Consider the following 13642-nt stretch of genomic DNA (forward strand, 5'->3'; position numbering starts at 1 on the left):
AGTTAGGAGTAACACTTGATTAACCTCTCTTAAAAGCCACGTAAAGAAATAGCAGTTTAAGTCAGAACCAATATCTTACAGTATTTGTATAAAATGGTGAGCCAATGGACAGGTGCGAATCTAACTTATTTCTATTATCTCCAAAGAATTGCACTCCCGTGTCGCCCATTTAAAAGAGATTGACGTTCAAATAAATTGTGTTATGACAACAGTTATTGGTTTTCTAAAGCAAACCCCAGACTCGTGAAATACAACTCCTCGTGAAATAATGCGCAAAGAACAGCCATCGAGACAATATGGGAAAAAGTATAACTGTACCACATTTGTCCATCACATAAGAAAATTCACTACATGAGAGCTGACTCAGGTCTACGTCTCAAATCAGCTCAGGTCTTAGCTGCATAAAAGTTTTTGTCCAAAGCCGTCTAGTGGGACCCGCGAGTGGGATAAGTTAACCACGGACTAATTATATCAAGAACGAATATTTAATTTTTTGTGTTACAATTCAAACTGAGGTCAAAATTGTCAATATAGGCTATTACCTGATACATAAATTTAGAAAATAATAAAAGTCCATTCAAAATATAGGTAATATTATTTTCACAATGATTAGGAACGTACTAATAACAATAATGAGAATAATATTAATAGAAGACTTAGATTTGAAATTATGTTTACCTATGTACAAAAGAATTTGTAAAATTGTATAGGTACCTTCAATGAGAACCCTCTAGTAATTTTCTCTTCGGCTATAGTATAACAAATTTACTATCAAGACTCATCATTGTATGTTTTACTATTATTATTCTACCTCAACTAATAATAAATAATAATTATTATAAGTTTTAAAATTCATACCAAAGAACATGGAACGGTTCATAACAATTATCTCACCATATCTAAAACACATTATCAGTTTTATCAGGGAATACCCATTAGCAAGGTAGTTGGTAACCTGAAAAGCTGTGATAACATATATGTTTAAATTGGCTTTAAAATTTAGTTTATGCACAATGTTTATGCTTCCCTTAATCCACCGTACACATAAGTAGATTGTGAAGATTATAAAGACCTATCGGCTAATTGGTGTTCTCATATAAAAGGTAAGTCTTATTAGCCAGTACAATACGAGAAACAAAGAGGCCAACCAAACGGCAAGAACGGCGATGACGTCAAGTAACAAGTACTGGTACAGCGGCACATTGACAGAGGCTGGCCGCAAGTGTGGTGCTCCCTGATGTCTGATGACGTACTCTGTCCAGTACACTGCCGTCTGCAGCGCTGTCATCGGCCGGTCCCGAAACTGATGTGACAATCTCTTCATGTTTTCTATGTACCTTGAAACAAAATTATTTAAAATTAAACACTTTTAATTCTTAATTTAAATAAACTGTTTATATAATGCATTTAATATTCATCACGAAGTGTACATTATGATCCAACATGTATTATGATTATTGATTATGGAATGTTGTTCCCTTGTTTGTTCCTTGTGTCCGATCAACTTGTAACAAACACATTTATTATTATGAAATGTTTTTTTTTATTTAGATAACATATGTATTTAAGATAGAATCAGCAAAATAAAACACATTTGATTAAAGAGAGCTTTGTGGTCTAGTGAGTTCGTCCGGCAAGTTAAAAATTATGTATTATGGCCGGACATGTACTTTTTCCAGTAAAATGCTGTACAATAAAAAGGCACAAATAATAAAAACACATTATGACATTTTCCTTAGAGCCAAGAATAACCCTGTATAAATCTGATATATATATATATATATATATATATATATATATATTATAAATATGATATAAATTACTAATTACAATATCAATCCCTTAACGCAACTGAGTCTACAATATTTTTTGGTAGCCAATCTTCAGCTAACACAAACAAACTGAATGGTTTGCCCACTCGAGAGCATGCCACATACAATTACCTGTGTGAAAAGCAATACTTCTACACGGATGCTTTTCTACAAACTACGGTGCAAACCTATATGAAGACTTCTGGTTCGTGTGAATTATATTTTTACACTAATGTTGATTTTCCCTTCTTCCCAAGATCAAGAAGAAAATTTTAAACCGGTTTATTTATTGTCATTGTAATTTACTTTTATATTAGTGTTTTCTCCATTACTGATTTTGCCTCTTTTCTGATCCAAATAATAATAATAAGTTAATAATATATATATATATATATATATATATATATATATATATATATATATATATATATATATATACTCAGCTCTGATAACCCCACTTTTGTAAAAAGACAAATAATTTAGGTCTAATAACAGTGTTTGAATATAAAGTAAGTGTCAGACTACATTGTCTCTTATATCTGCACTTCTAGCAGTTACCCGTTCCTTTACAATTTAGTAGGCGTTGCACATGTACGACCTCTTTTAGTGAATTTTATTTTCGACGCCAATGTTGAGTTTACCTTGTGGCCACGATCAAGAAAATACATTAAAAGTTATGTATATGTATGGCTATTCTAATTTACTTTGTTATTTAGTAACATTATCTTTTAGATCTAATACTTAATATTTGATTAAAATGCACAGCTAAAAGCACGTTAACAAGGACTCTACCCGTTTGTTCCTCTTTAACTGAAAAACATTGTTAATATTTTAGAACATTTAGAGCTGGAATTAGTACATTATTTTAAAACCACAGTCCAGCGAATTTTCATCTAGCATAGTTCTTGTCGACTGCTTCAAAGGGAGTCTTCAAGAATTCTGACCATCTAATGTTTTAGGATATTTTGTAAAATTGAATTGTACTTACATAATCGATGAAATATAAAACGACGTTAAAATTATGTTAACTCACTATAAGTGTAAACGAATTTAAAATAATAAACCATTTTTTACACAGAACAGTTGATAACATTAGAAATGCTCTGTTACTTAATATTTCAGAGTTTTAATGGATTATGTTGCTACTTTAATGACCAGTGGGGTGTAGCCCGGAGGGATTTTAGAAATAAGAATATCCATATATTCATCCCAGGGACCATAAATGTATCACAATGTTAAATTTCAGCGCACTTGTTTGAATAGTATATGGTTGAAAACAATCAAGTTAATTTTACAGACACACGATAATTCAAGTAACGTTTAATAAATAATTTGTAGGCTGAGGTGTTCTGTGAAAAACAACAAAATTGAAAAATACGCAAGGTACACGTATATGTACTTTTTATAAAGTGGTCTAAAATTCAAGCTTTCATTCCAAGCATAGGTAATTTATTTTAAACACAAATATACATGTTAACTTCGCACCTTCAAATAGTAATTGGCTATATAACAAACGTAACTGTCTCGTATTTGCATTTTCCAATATGCAGGCGCTTTTAAAATTGTGATATTCAAAATTTAATTGGTGAACCACCCTGAATACTTAGGGGTATGAAAAATAGATAGTAGCCGATTCTCAGACCTACTGAATATACATATAAATTTTGGTAAAAAGGTTTTATATATATATATATATATATATATATATATATATATATATATATATATATATATATATAACGTACAAATACCAAAGGTCCTTCTGGGAGCTATAATAATGTGCTCTGAATTGTTTATGTAAATTCCAAATCATGCTTCTATACGTAAAGTTGTGGTTTGGGAGTAACTTCGAATTTTGAATGCCATCGTGTAGTTAGGCATAATTTTTTATAAGAAATAACAATACACTGCTAAAAAAAACGGAAATATGCTATCAATACGTTTTACACTTATAGTAACAACTAGATACGTCCTGTTATGAAATTGAGTAAGCTGAAAATGTGTGAAGAAATATTAATTTAATCCTGAGTTACAAACATTCAAATTAATGCATTTAAATACTGGATGAGACAAAACCAACGGTTCCAAGAACTCAAATCTTACAGATCTGACAAAAAATTGTGTCCATTTTAGCATTGAGAGAAAAATAAATTATCGTATTAATACATACTGCATTTAACCAATACCATCACTACTGATTAAAATATGAATTAGCAAGTAACATATAGTCTTTAATATTTTATTAGACTAAGATAATGTATTTCTCATATTAAAAGTTTTAAATGGTAAATAAATCAGATAATGCATTAAAAGTCGATTTTGAGGCACATCAATTCAATTATTTGAAGATACCAGCCCTTTTAAATTACAATTAAAAGTGATGATACATAATCTGATATAAGATTTTAGCGAGTCCTAGATTAACCGTTTGCATATCAATTTAAATATCTGTTATCGAGAAGCGAGCACTTGAAATTAGGTCATCTCTTACTTTGCTCTTTAGACTTTACTTAGCTTAAAGAAACTGTCAATTAGAAGCATTTCTCAATACCTTGCTGGTATTGTCAGGATTAATACAAAAGTTCTTAATCGTCCTAAGTTTTTTTATTAGATTTTAAACTGACAGAATGTTTATTTTCCTTGAAAATGATACTTCAAGATGAAGTGGAATTTTTCTTCTTCCTTACGAAGAAGGTAATGAAAACCTTCATGGGCTGAGAGATTTTGTATGTGCTGTACTCTGACTGTAGATAGTGCAAAGAACCTACTACAGTATAATTAATAACTGAGTACAAAACTAAATAGTTTCCTCAATAGTTACAGAGGTTTACATATCATAAACCTAAAGCTGAATATTGCAGGACAATAAAGTTTATTGTGTCCTTAACATACATTGAGGACAAAAGAGAGCTCAAATTGATACTTTGTACAGTGCTCGACTGGCACAAAATTTTCACAATACACTCAATAAAATTGTACTCTAAATGTGAATAAAGCTTATCCAGTTTAAAATTCAAAAGCTGGAATTTTCCTAATTAAGTGGTTATGGTGGAGCTAGTTGAGCGCCTCGACAATTGAAAATCAAGGCACATAAGACTAACCTGTTGTTACTTAAAATCGACAAGTTTGCGGCAGACAAATGACCACTCTTCAAGCCACTCTTCCCATTAATGCATTAATACTAATGGGAAGTATAATAATAATCTGTTTATTGTTTTAGACAAAATATATCACATTCTTTAGCAGTCGTCAATATATGAATACTCAAACAGCAAATAATCTACACATTCATACACAGTCAGACTTACATTTCACTCATTCACACTAACTCACACTGTGTGAAACTTTTGCTAATTTCAGGTATTTGTATTTATCCCAGCGACTGATCATAAACGCAATACTCGCCAATAGGAATTTGAAACGAGTTTTGAATTCATTTTGTTTGTTTGCATTTCTTACACTTCCAAGAAGCTTGTTTATTAAACTGACTCCGACCTCATGCGGTAAATGCTGAGATACCATCAGTCTATGGATATGAACTCTATAGTTGTCCTGATGTTGCTGATGAAAGTCTTGCCCTTAACCAAAGTGAACTTCGATTAACAATAGAATATCATATCAAACATAAAGACAGGGCAACTTCAGCTAACTTAACTCCCTAAAACAGTCCCTACAGGACTCTCAAAAATTCTTCTTTGCAATAATTCTTGCAAAGAATTTTGTCAGGCCTCTTTGGGGGCTTGTAAAAGCATTCTACCAGTGCTCGCACAGCCCCTCTCCCTTAATCCATTCACAAAGTGCGGATATGTGAGGAAGTGCGGAAGACTTCGGGGTATTTTGTAGACTTCGCAAAGCAAATATGCCAGATTCAACTCTGGTACATATATTATCAACATGATCGACCCAAGTCAGATCTCGATCAATGTAAATCCCCAGGAATTTAGTGGATCCAGTTCTAAAAGGACATCATCCACAAATACATGCTTAAACAATACATGTTGTCTTGCAAATTCCCGCGGTCTTAGGCAGAAACTGATGAAATTTAATTTTATTGGTTCGTTTTCAAATTCATGTCAGTAAAATACTGAATGCACAAATGCAGAGAGTCATGCCGTCGCCATACTGAATGAGATCACCAAGCTTGATCTCTGAGTTGAGTTTGCAGTCTTAACCTAAGGTAAAATATGCTCTTTAAAAGCACATACCATGATTTCTAATTTTTTTTAAGTAAAACGCATAAAATAGAAATTGATCAAAATTTAGAGAAAGTTCGGAGACAAAATTTTAATTGAAAAATTAAGACTAAGAGGATAACTTTTTCTGTAAAGGAACGTGATGTTCATGATTATCTTTTCTCATTTACTGTAACTTGATTTTACTCAAAACTTGCACGCTACAACTTTACTGATTCAACACAGCTTTAAACAATATCACTATAAAATTACACATTTATTTCAGTGACACTTTTTCCCAATAAGGATCTAAAAGTCTATATCAGAGAACGACATAAATTCTTAGTGCGTTCAAATGACATTGAATTAAAAATTATTGAATTTATTTGTCAGGGAGAGCTTTGGATTTGAGGTAGATGTAGTGCAGGATCACATCCGTTTCGTGAGTGCAGTACTTTTTATCAGTAACGGAACCTCTATACTTATCCTATAAAATCTCTTTGTTTCTCTCTTTGGCAAGATTATCTTTCAGGCCAATGGCCCATGAGAACGAACGAGTAGAGCAAGAATGAAAAGCTTATCGGTCTCTCCTTTCCACAAAACACAATAGTACATTTCTATTAATCAACTATGCAAAAACAGGAAGCGTGGCTATTCAAAAAGTAAGAGTTTAAAAAATTCATCTCTAATGTAATTTGTGGTAACAAATATGTAAATAAAATGTACAATTACAGTGTAATGAATCCCCATTTTAGTACTGTTTTAATTAACCTTCAATATTCACTTAGTTTTGATATAATTCTACCAGACACCGAACGTAACCTTAAATCAAACGTTAAAATATATTTCTAAAAGATCAATCAGTAAATAAAACTAATAATTACGAAACACATAGATTGAGCAGTGCTATCATTAACACTGCATATTTAAATAGATAATCTTTTTTAATGATGAAGATTAAGTATTACCATTCATAATTCATTAGTCACTTCGCTTGAATCCTAGTTTCTCCTGAAGGTACAATCACCAAAATCAGAGCCTCCGCTCCCTTGTTTAGAGAAAAGTATTCATGCAAAATCTCAAAATTTTTAACTCGATTTAATATGCCTTTATCATTAGGAATCATAGACACTTTCTGACTAGCCAGAGAGCAAGAGCTAGAAAAATCAAACAATAACGACGATTTAAGAGTTCTGAGAAATAACGATAACTTATGATTAAATCGATCGGAATCACTTACCAAGAATCATTCAGAACTGCACTTAGAGCACGTAAAAAGTCAGCCTGAGAAAAGTTGTCGATGTCCAGTAAAATGGCTGCTCCGCTACACACCACGTTATTGGCATTATGGTATTGGTCGCCGAAGAATGGGACAGCAACTAAAGGCTTGGCGAAATATACGGCCTCCATTGTACTAGCTTGACCTCCATGGGAGACGAAGGCGCGAACATTGGGATGGGCTGAAAAAAATATATACATAAATTTTCTGTGATTGATAAAGCTGGATTGTTTTACTCATAGGATGTTCAGGCAATAACTGCGAAATGAAAATTCAAATGAGTTTTGTAACGATAATAAATTACTAAGTTACAAAATAACTGTATTATTTGCAGATGTGATTTTAATTTACTAGCATTACTTTTAGAAAAGGACACCAAGAGTAGTCTTGCGTTGATATTCCTAATGAACGTACTAATTTTCATAAAAAGTTTTATTTTATAACCCTTACAACTTATCTTGTACACTTACATTTATTACTTAAACTATAAAACGGTAGAGGTATGCCATACCACTTGTGACATAACAGATTTCGTTGAAACTACTTGCGAAATTTATCTCATTTCATTCTCGAGGTATACTGTATACAGATACACAGACAGATAATCACAAGAAAAGTAATTTTTACACCCCCCCCCTCGCAGACAGAGAAATTATGTTTTTTGAGGGTTTTTGGTTTCTTAATGATGTAGAATGATGAATTTTGAAACACATTTCATTTCTCAAGGCTTACATAGAAAACAAAAACAATTCATAAAAACCCACAAGGTTTTTAAAGGGATTAATTTCTCGCTATCCAAGAAAGTTGAAATTTGACACACGTTTGTAATTTTCACTCAACAATTTTTGGTACCGGAAATATTTTAGATCAGAAGTACTAGTATTTATTAATTACTATTATCGAATGTTGTCACTTTTTCACCGAAGTAGAGCAACGCATGTTTACATTTCTTTGACGGTACAAGGCAAACGCTACTAAGACGCCAGTAGCTTAGATTGGAAGTCTATGACGGCTGGAAGTAGACGCTTTTTCGTCGAAAAGACTTTTCAGAACTGTATATTCCTACATATTATTGATCAGTACAACGGCACACGGAATGACCTTAGCAGGAAGTCAATTACAACGACAGGCCCTAGACTGTTAGGGACAGAGTACAATTTTCAGACCGACGTTGTTTTTCTTTCTTAATAAGGGAACAAGTACAAACTCTACTACAGTACTGGAAATTATATTATAATAGCCAAAAACAATCGTTTTTTGACAGACATAGACATTTTTAACCAATCAAAGCAAACGTGTACATACTTCTTGGATCAGGACACAAAGCAAACGCTACAATCCCGTCACAATTATCTTGGAAAGGAAGTAAATTCAATAATTAATCAATACAATTAGATGCCTTTTGAAGGAAGTATAATTTTCATATTAATATATTTTCTTGACATGCAAAAATGCAAACTCTACTGGGGTAGCTGGAATGACAGAGAGGAAGAAGATTACAATGACTGAAAATAAACAATTTTTTACTAAATTAGGCTTCTCAGAACGAGTATGTAAAGTTTTTTTTATCATGGCACAAGGCGATAGTATATTTCTAATTCAGATAAGAAAGGCTTCTTCACGTAATAAACAATAATGAAGAGTAAATAAAACGTTTACCTTTTGAACCTCTTAAAAATGAACACAGTGATAATATGTATTTATACGTCTACCTCCGATTCAAAATTATCATATAAATCATATTTGCTGTCGCTAAAATACCTACAGTACTATTATTATTCTGCTATAACCCACATTAGTTGTGTTACTAAATCTGTGGGAGCTATTCATTCAAATATTTTGGAATTTCGAAGAGACATTTGTGTTTTTCTTTGGTACTCATAAAAACTGTTTCCTCTCCGACTCAGGGCTCCAAAACATTGCTCTTTAAACTTAAATTCCTACTATTCTGAATATGGATTAGAATATCTTCCAATGGTTTTCACTCATTTTCAGTATTATTTATTATGCCTTTTAAAAGGGATATGCCTGTGATGTACCTGTTACTCTATAGAAAATCGCGAGCAAAGCCGTTATCATGCCATAATATGAACGAATACTTATCACATTTAAACATCATTGTTTATTTTATCATGTGGCATAATGCTAAAACCAAATTATTAATCTGCTTAAAGCCTACGTAAAGATGATACGCTTGTAAACAAGTCGCTTACCAAGAATGTCGCTCTGAGGCAACCATTTCATGTACATGACGTTTGGTGGTGCATCTGGCAGTTCCTCCTCGTACTTCATTATGAACCTCTGAGGCATGTTTGAAATTACATTAAGGAACTTCCGGACCGTTGGAGGAGGCAGCGAGGACAACCGCACTATTGAACCAAAACTGAACAGGACCGCCCCATTATAGGCACCGTCCAGAAATTCTTGGATGTCCTGGAACATGTTTGTTGTAGATAATCCAGGCGGGTTATAAAAATCCTACATACATTAGGATCTTATAAATCAGGGTATAATTTGCATACTTTACAAGTGTCTCTTATATGACATATTTTAAAATATTTATTTTTATTTTAGTACTCCATACTTTCATAATTTATGGCACATTGCTAACTTTGAACTATTTTGTTAGTTATGAAGTATTCCATATTCTTGAACTGTTAAACATTGGCCATATTACCGTTTGTTTCCTAGATGAATATATGGTAATGTAATATTAATGTAGGCTAATCAATGAAAGAACCATAATTAGGAAATTCTTATATCTGGACCAATATAAAAAGTTTGCAGAAATCAGGTAATTCCTTATAACAAGATACTCATTGAAGAGCTAATAGATCGGTTTTTGCATCAGCTTCACACCCAAGAGATAAGGATCTAATCACTGGCTTTGGCAAATTATTTTGGTAAACGGACTGTAGGTCCACGTCACTGCCGGAAGCATTTCTTACCTACTTCTTAAGGGGTGGACAGTAGGTCCACGGTCCCGGCCTGGGACCCACTGTTCGACTCACGGGTTTCTTTTGACGAGGGGTTGATAAGGGATCGTCGTACTCACACTGCAGCATTTGAATGGATGTTTTGATATCTAAACTCTATATCTGCTAAATAATTTTCAGTACACTACATAAGACAGCTGCAAAAAGAATGAAACGAAATTATATACATAAAATAAAGTCAGGTTAGTTACGCCATTTCTAACTTAAGAATGTCTGTAACGATTATAGTGTCTACTGGTATATACAGTATTATACAAACGATGGTCCAATATAAGGAATAACTAATACAAACTTACTGTAGGTGTTTATGATTCATTAGGACAATGCCAACCAAATTAATCAGATAGTAATATAATGCTATATGGAATTCGTTAAGATATAATCCCTATTAGTAATCCACTTCATATGCGATAGCTTGAGTAAACTGTTGTTAATATTTGCTGCTTTAGCAGTACGCTGTGCGAATGTAGTGGAAGCATCACTGACCAAAATAAAGAATAAGTGCAGGTAGAAAAACTAATGCACGGCCAGGTCAGTTTCGAAAAGTAGGACAGTTAGTCCACAGGTGTCGGCGTGGACTAACTGTCCTACCCTGCAGAAAAGTGACGTCAGCCACCCTCGTCAAACTAGGCGTGGACCTACAGTCCTACAATCAATTATTTTTATACGTCTGGCTTTGGCCCCAAATATTGTGAAAAATAATTTTTGGTTAGAGTGAAGCTTGAAATATGAAGTATTAGAAGGATGTTCTCAGTTCACAGTCTTGCTATGGACATTCATTAACGGATTTTCTTCTTGACGACCATCACAAACACTCGTTTTGTGAGTTGGCGTGAGAATCACACTTCTTAGCCTGTGAAGCTCTTCCATTCGCCTTTGATCGAAGATCAGTAACTCAAACACATACTAAAAAACAATCAAATACATTAAATATACAAAAGTCCAGAATAATTGTCTACACTGTCTGGAATTGTGCACAAAAAGAAAGATTGCAAAGCTCGCTGCAATAAAGTTAAATCAGCAATCTGCTGTGTTCCTATGTGTGAAGAGACAAATCACAACTTTGAACGTGTTTCACTAAACGGAGCTGTTTTTTTTTTTTATTAATTAACCGGGATTTTGCAAGGGAACATTTGGATTCGTTTTAATTAGGAACTGGCAAAGTTGAAAAGTGAAGGAAATACCTAAATTGTTATTTTTCGTGGAAAGCCTTGTGAGCTATCAATGCTTGAGCACCAATCAAACATGAAGTTCCCCTCCCCAGAGTACATGTCTACGAATACTAGAGTCTGATTCGGTGTAATCTGACAATAAGATCAGCGCTGATGAACGAGTATTATTAGAGGGCAAAATGCTATTCTACTGACTGGAAGAAATAGCGCTACTCTTCTCATATGTATATTTAATAAACAATTTGTATGATTTTTCCCTTAAAACGTTCGGTAGAGAAAGACTCATTAGATGAGACGCAAGCTCACTATGCTACAAGGTGTTCACAAGGTGAGGGAAGAAACTCAGATTGATTGCCTCAGTGATACATGATGAGATGGCTAATTGCAGTTGTATTGGGTGGATTGGTCTTTGAACTAAGAGTGAAGATCTCAACTTCCAACGCAGTAACTTCTCAAGTTCACACTCTGTGAACTACAATTCCATCTATCGTACTCAACCACTATGTATTCCTGGCTGAGGTGACAGGATAGACCACAAATGTTCTTGTTACGAATCCACAATTTCCTAATACTCAAGCAACTATTTGATTATTAATGTAACATTAAAACATCAAGTCCTATCTTAAATTAGAAATAGCAGAAATGGATATTACCGTATTAACGTTGCTTGTTGTTCCCTGTTAATTTTATTACTAAAATCACGCATATTAAACATCGAATCTTAAGTTAAAAAGAGTGTCCTAACTCATACGAATGTATATTTAAGTAATACGTGATTTTATATTCTGATTTTAGGGAACTCTTACCTTTGGCAAAGATTTAGGTTTCTTGATGTGGATTCCCCCGACCTCTACATAATTTGGTGGGAAAGGTCGACTCTTTGACAAAGAGAAATGGCTGTTAACCAAAATCAGAGAGGTTTTTTGGTTTATATCCCTCATGGAAGGCAGCTTTTCTTTAAACACTTTCTCCGCTATTTTCTGAGAAGGAATTTCTGACAAAATATGATACATCACCTTTGCGTAATACAGGGAAACTGCATTATAAATTCGCTGAAATAACGTCATATCTGAGCATAAGCTAACAAAGAAATTGGGAATATATGCTGGGTTATCTGGGATGTCAGAGTGAAAAGCGATCCAAGGTAAGGGGGTACTTGTAACCCATCCGATGTAAGGAACTTTCATCTTGTGGGATATGTAGGTGAGAGTGTCATCTCCAAAAATCTCTCCTATCACTAGGTCAAACTTCTCACCTACTAGATCCAATACTCGTTGGCTTTTCAATACTTCTTCACTCAAACCTATGTGATATTCAATGAAAAATATTACAGTCTTTAAATAATTAGGCATTTTATTTCTTATGGTTTCCAAAGTGAAGGTACTGGTAGGCGGTGGGAATTGGGAAGAAAAGTCAATATCCGTGTAGTTCTCCAGTGGCGTCTTCTGGGGAAAGCTGGAAACGACGGTGAGATGGTGCCCTCTCTGATGTAGCTCCAAAAGTAGAGGTTCCATCACCAAGAAGTGGCTGAGAGAGTTGAGATGGAACAATGCCAATATGCGAGCTCCGTCACATAATAGAGGGTGTATCAGCGTTATTAGTGATATTGAAAGACGCATCTGCTGAAACATAACACACCATGTAAAAGTTTAACTCTGATGTTTTGATTTGCACTTCAGATATATACTAACATGTATGCTGTACGTAAAATAATAATGCAACCGCAACTGTAATGGTTTGATTTGTGATAAAACTAAACCTCATTAATCTATAAGATCCCTTCCTCATTTGAAGATGAACTCTAACGTATGGATCTTCCCATTAGGTTTGGAAACATTATTTTACCTATGTATGCAATGTGCGGACATTACAATAAAACATAGAGAAGGTCTATGAGTATGAAACTGTATTTTCATGCTGAAGGAGAGAATATATGTAAGCAAATCAAGCTGGATATGGTCCTTAAAGCGGGCATCCTGATTATCTTTCTGTATTTATTTTTAAACTTTTTATGTTTGATCACACATTAGTAAATATTACCAGTACGATTTAAAACAGACATATAGAACTAATTAGAACATATATCTTTGACCTCGGATACTTGTGTTTAGTATCTTCCCCCATTCAGAATATTTATCTTCTCCATCACCACTAAGATGATTTTCAACAGATAGAGGGACATTTAAAATGTAAAACTGAAATTATTGCTTTT

The 13642-nt window shown here is 33.6% G+C and overlaps 1 protein-coding gene across 1 annotated transcript; it reads right to left on the reverse strand.

The window, feature by feature from the left end:
- Window positions 1-736: 736 nt before the first annotated feature.
- On the reverse strand, window positions 737-13036 carry LOC124356360 (UDP-glucosyltransferase 2-like). Its single transcript, XM_046807545.1, has 4 exons — window positions 12237-13036; window positions 9476-9695; window positions 7224-7443; window positions 737-1337 (listed from the first exon to the last, which is right to left on the reverse strand). Exons 1-4 carry the CDS (start codon window positions 12942-12944, stop codon window positions 1073-1075), a joined length of 1413 nt encoding a protein of 470 aa, XP_046663501.1. The 5' UTR covers window positions 12945-13036; the 3' UTR covers window positions 737-1072.
- Window positions 13037-13642: the final 606 nt, after the last annotated feature.

The sequence above is a fragment of the Homalodisca vitripennis genome, chromosome 2 (genome assembly GCF_021130785.1).
Source record: "Homalodisca vitripennis isolate AUS2020 chromosome 2, UT_GWSS_2.1, whole genome shotgun sequence".
Lineage (NCBI taxonomy): Eukaryota > Metazoa > Arthropoda > Insecta > Hemiptera > Cicadellidae > Homalodisca > Homalodisca vitripennis.

Bases quoted from the DNA above. Each gene is read 5' to 3' on its own strand.
- LOC124356360 (XM_046807545.1), bottom strand. From the start codon at position 12,944: ATGGAACCTCTACTTTTGGAGCTACATCAGAGAGGGCACCATCTCACC. The intron at 7,444-9,475 runs GTAAGCGACTTG...TATTTTTTTCAG, and splicing joins GCCTCAGAGCGACATTCTTG to CCCATCCCAATGTTCGCGCC. The intron at 1,338-7,223 runs GTAAGTGATTCC...TTTTGTTTCAAG, and splicing joins GCAGTTCTGAATGATTCTTG to GTACATAGAAAACATGAAGA.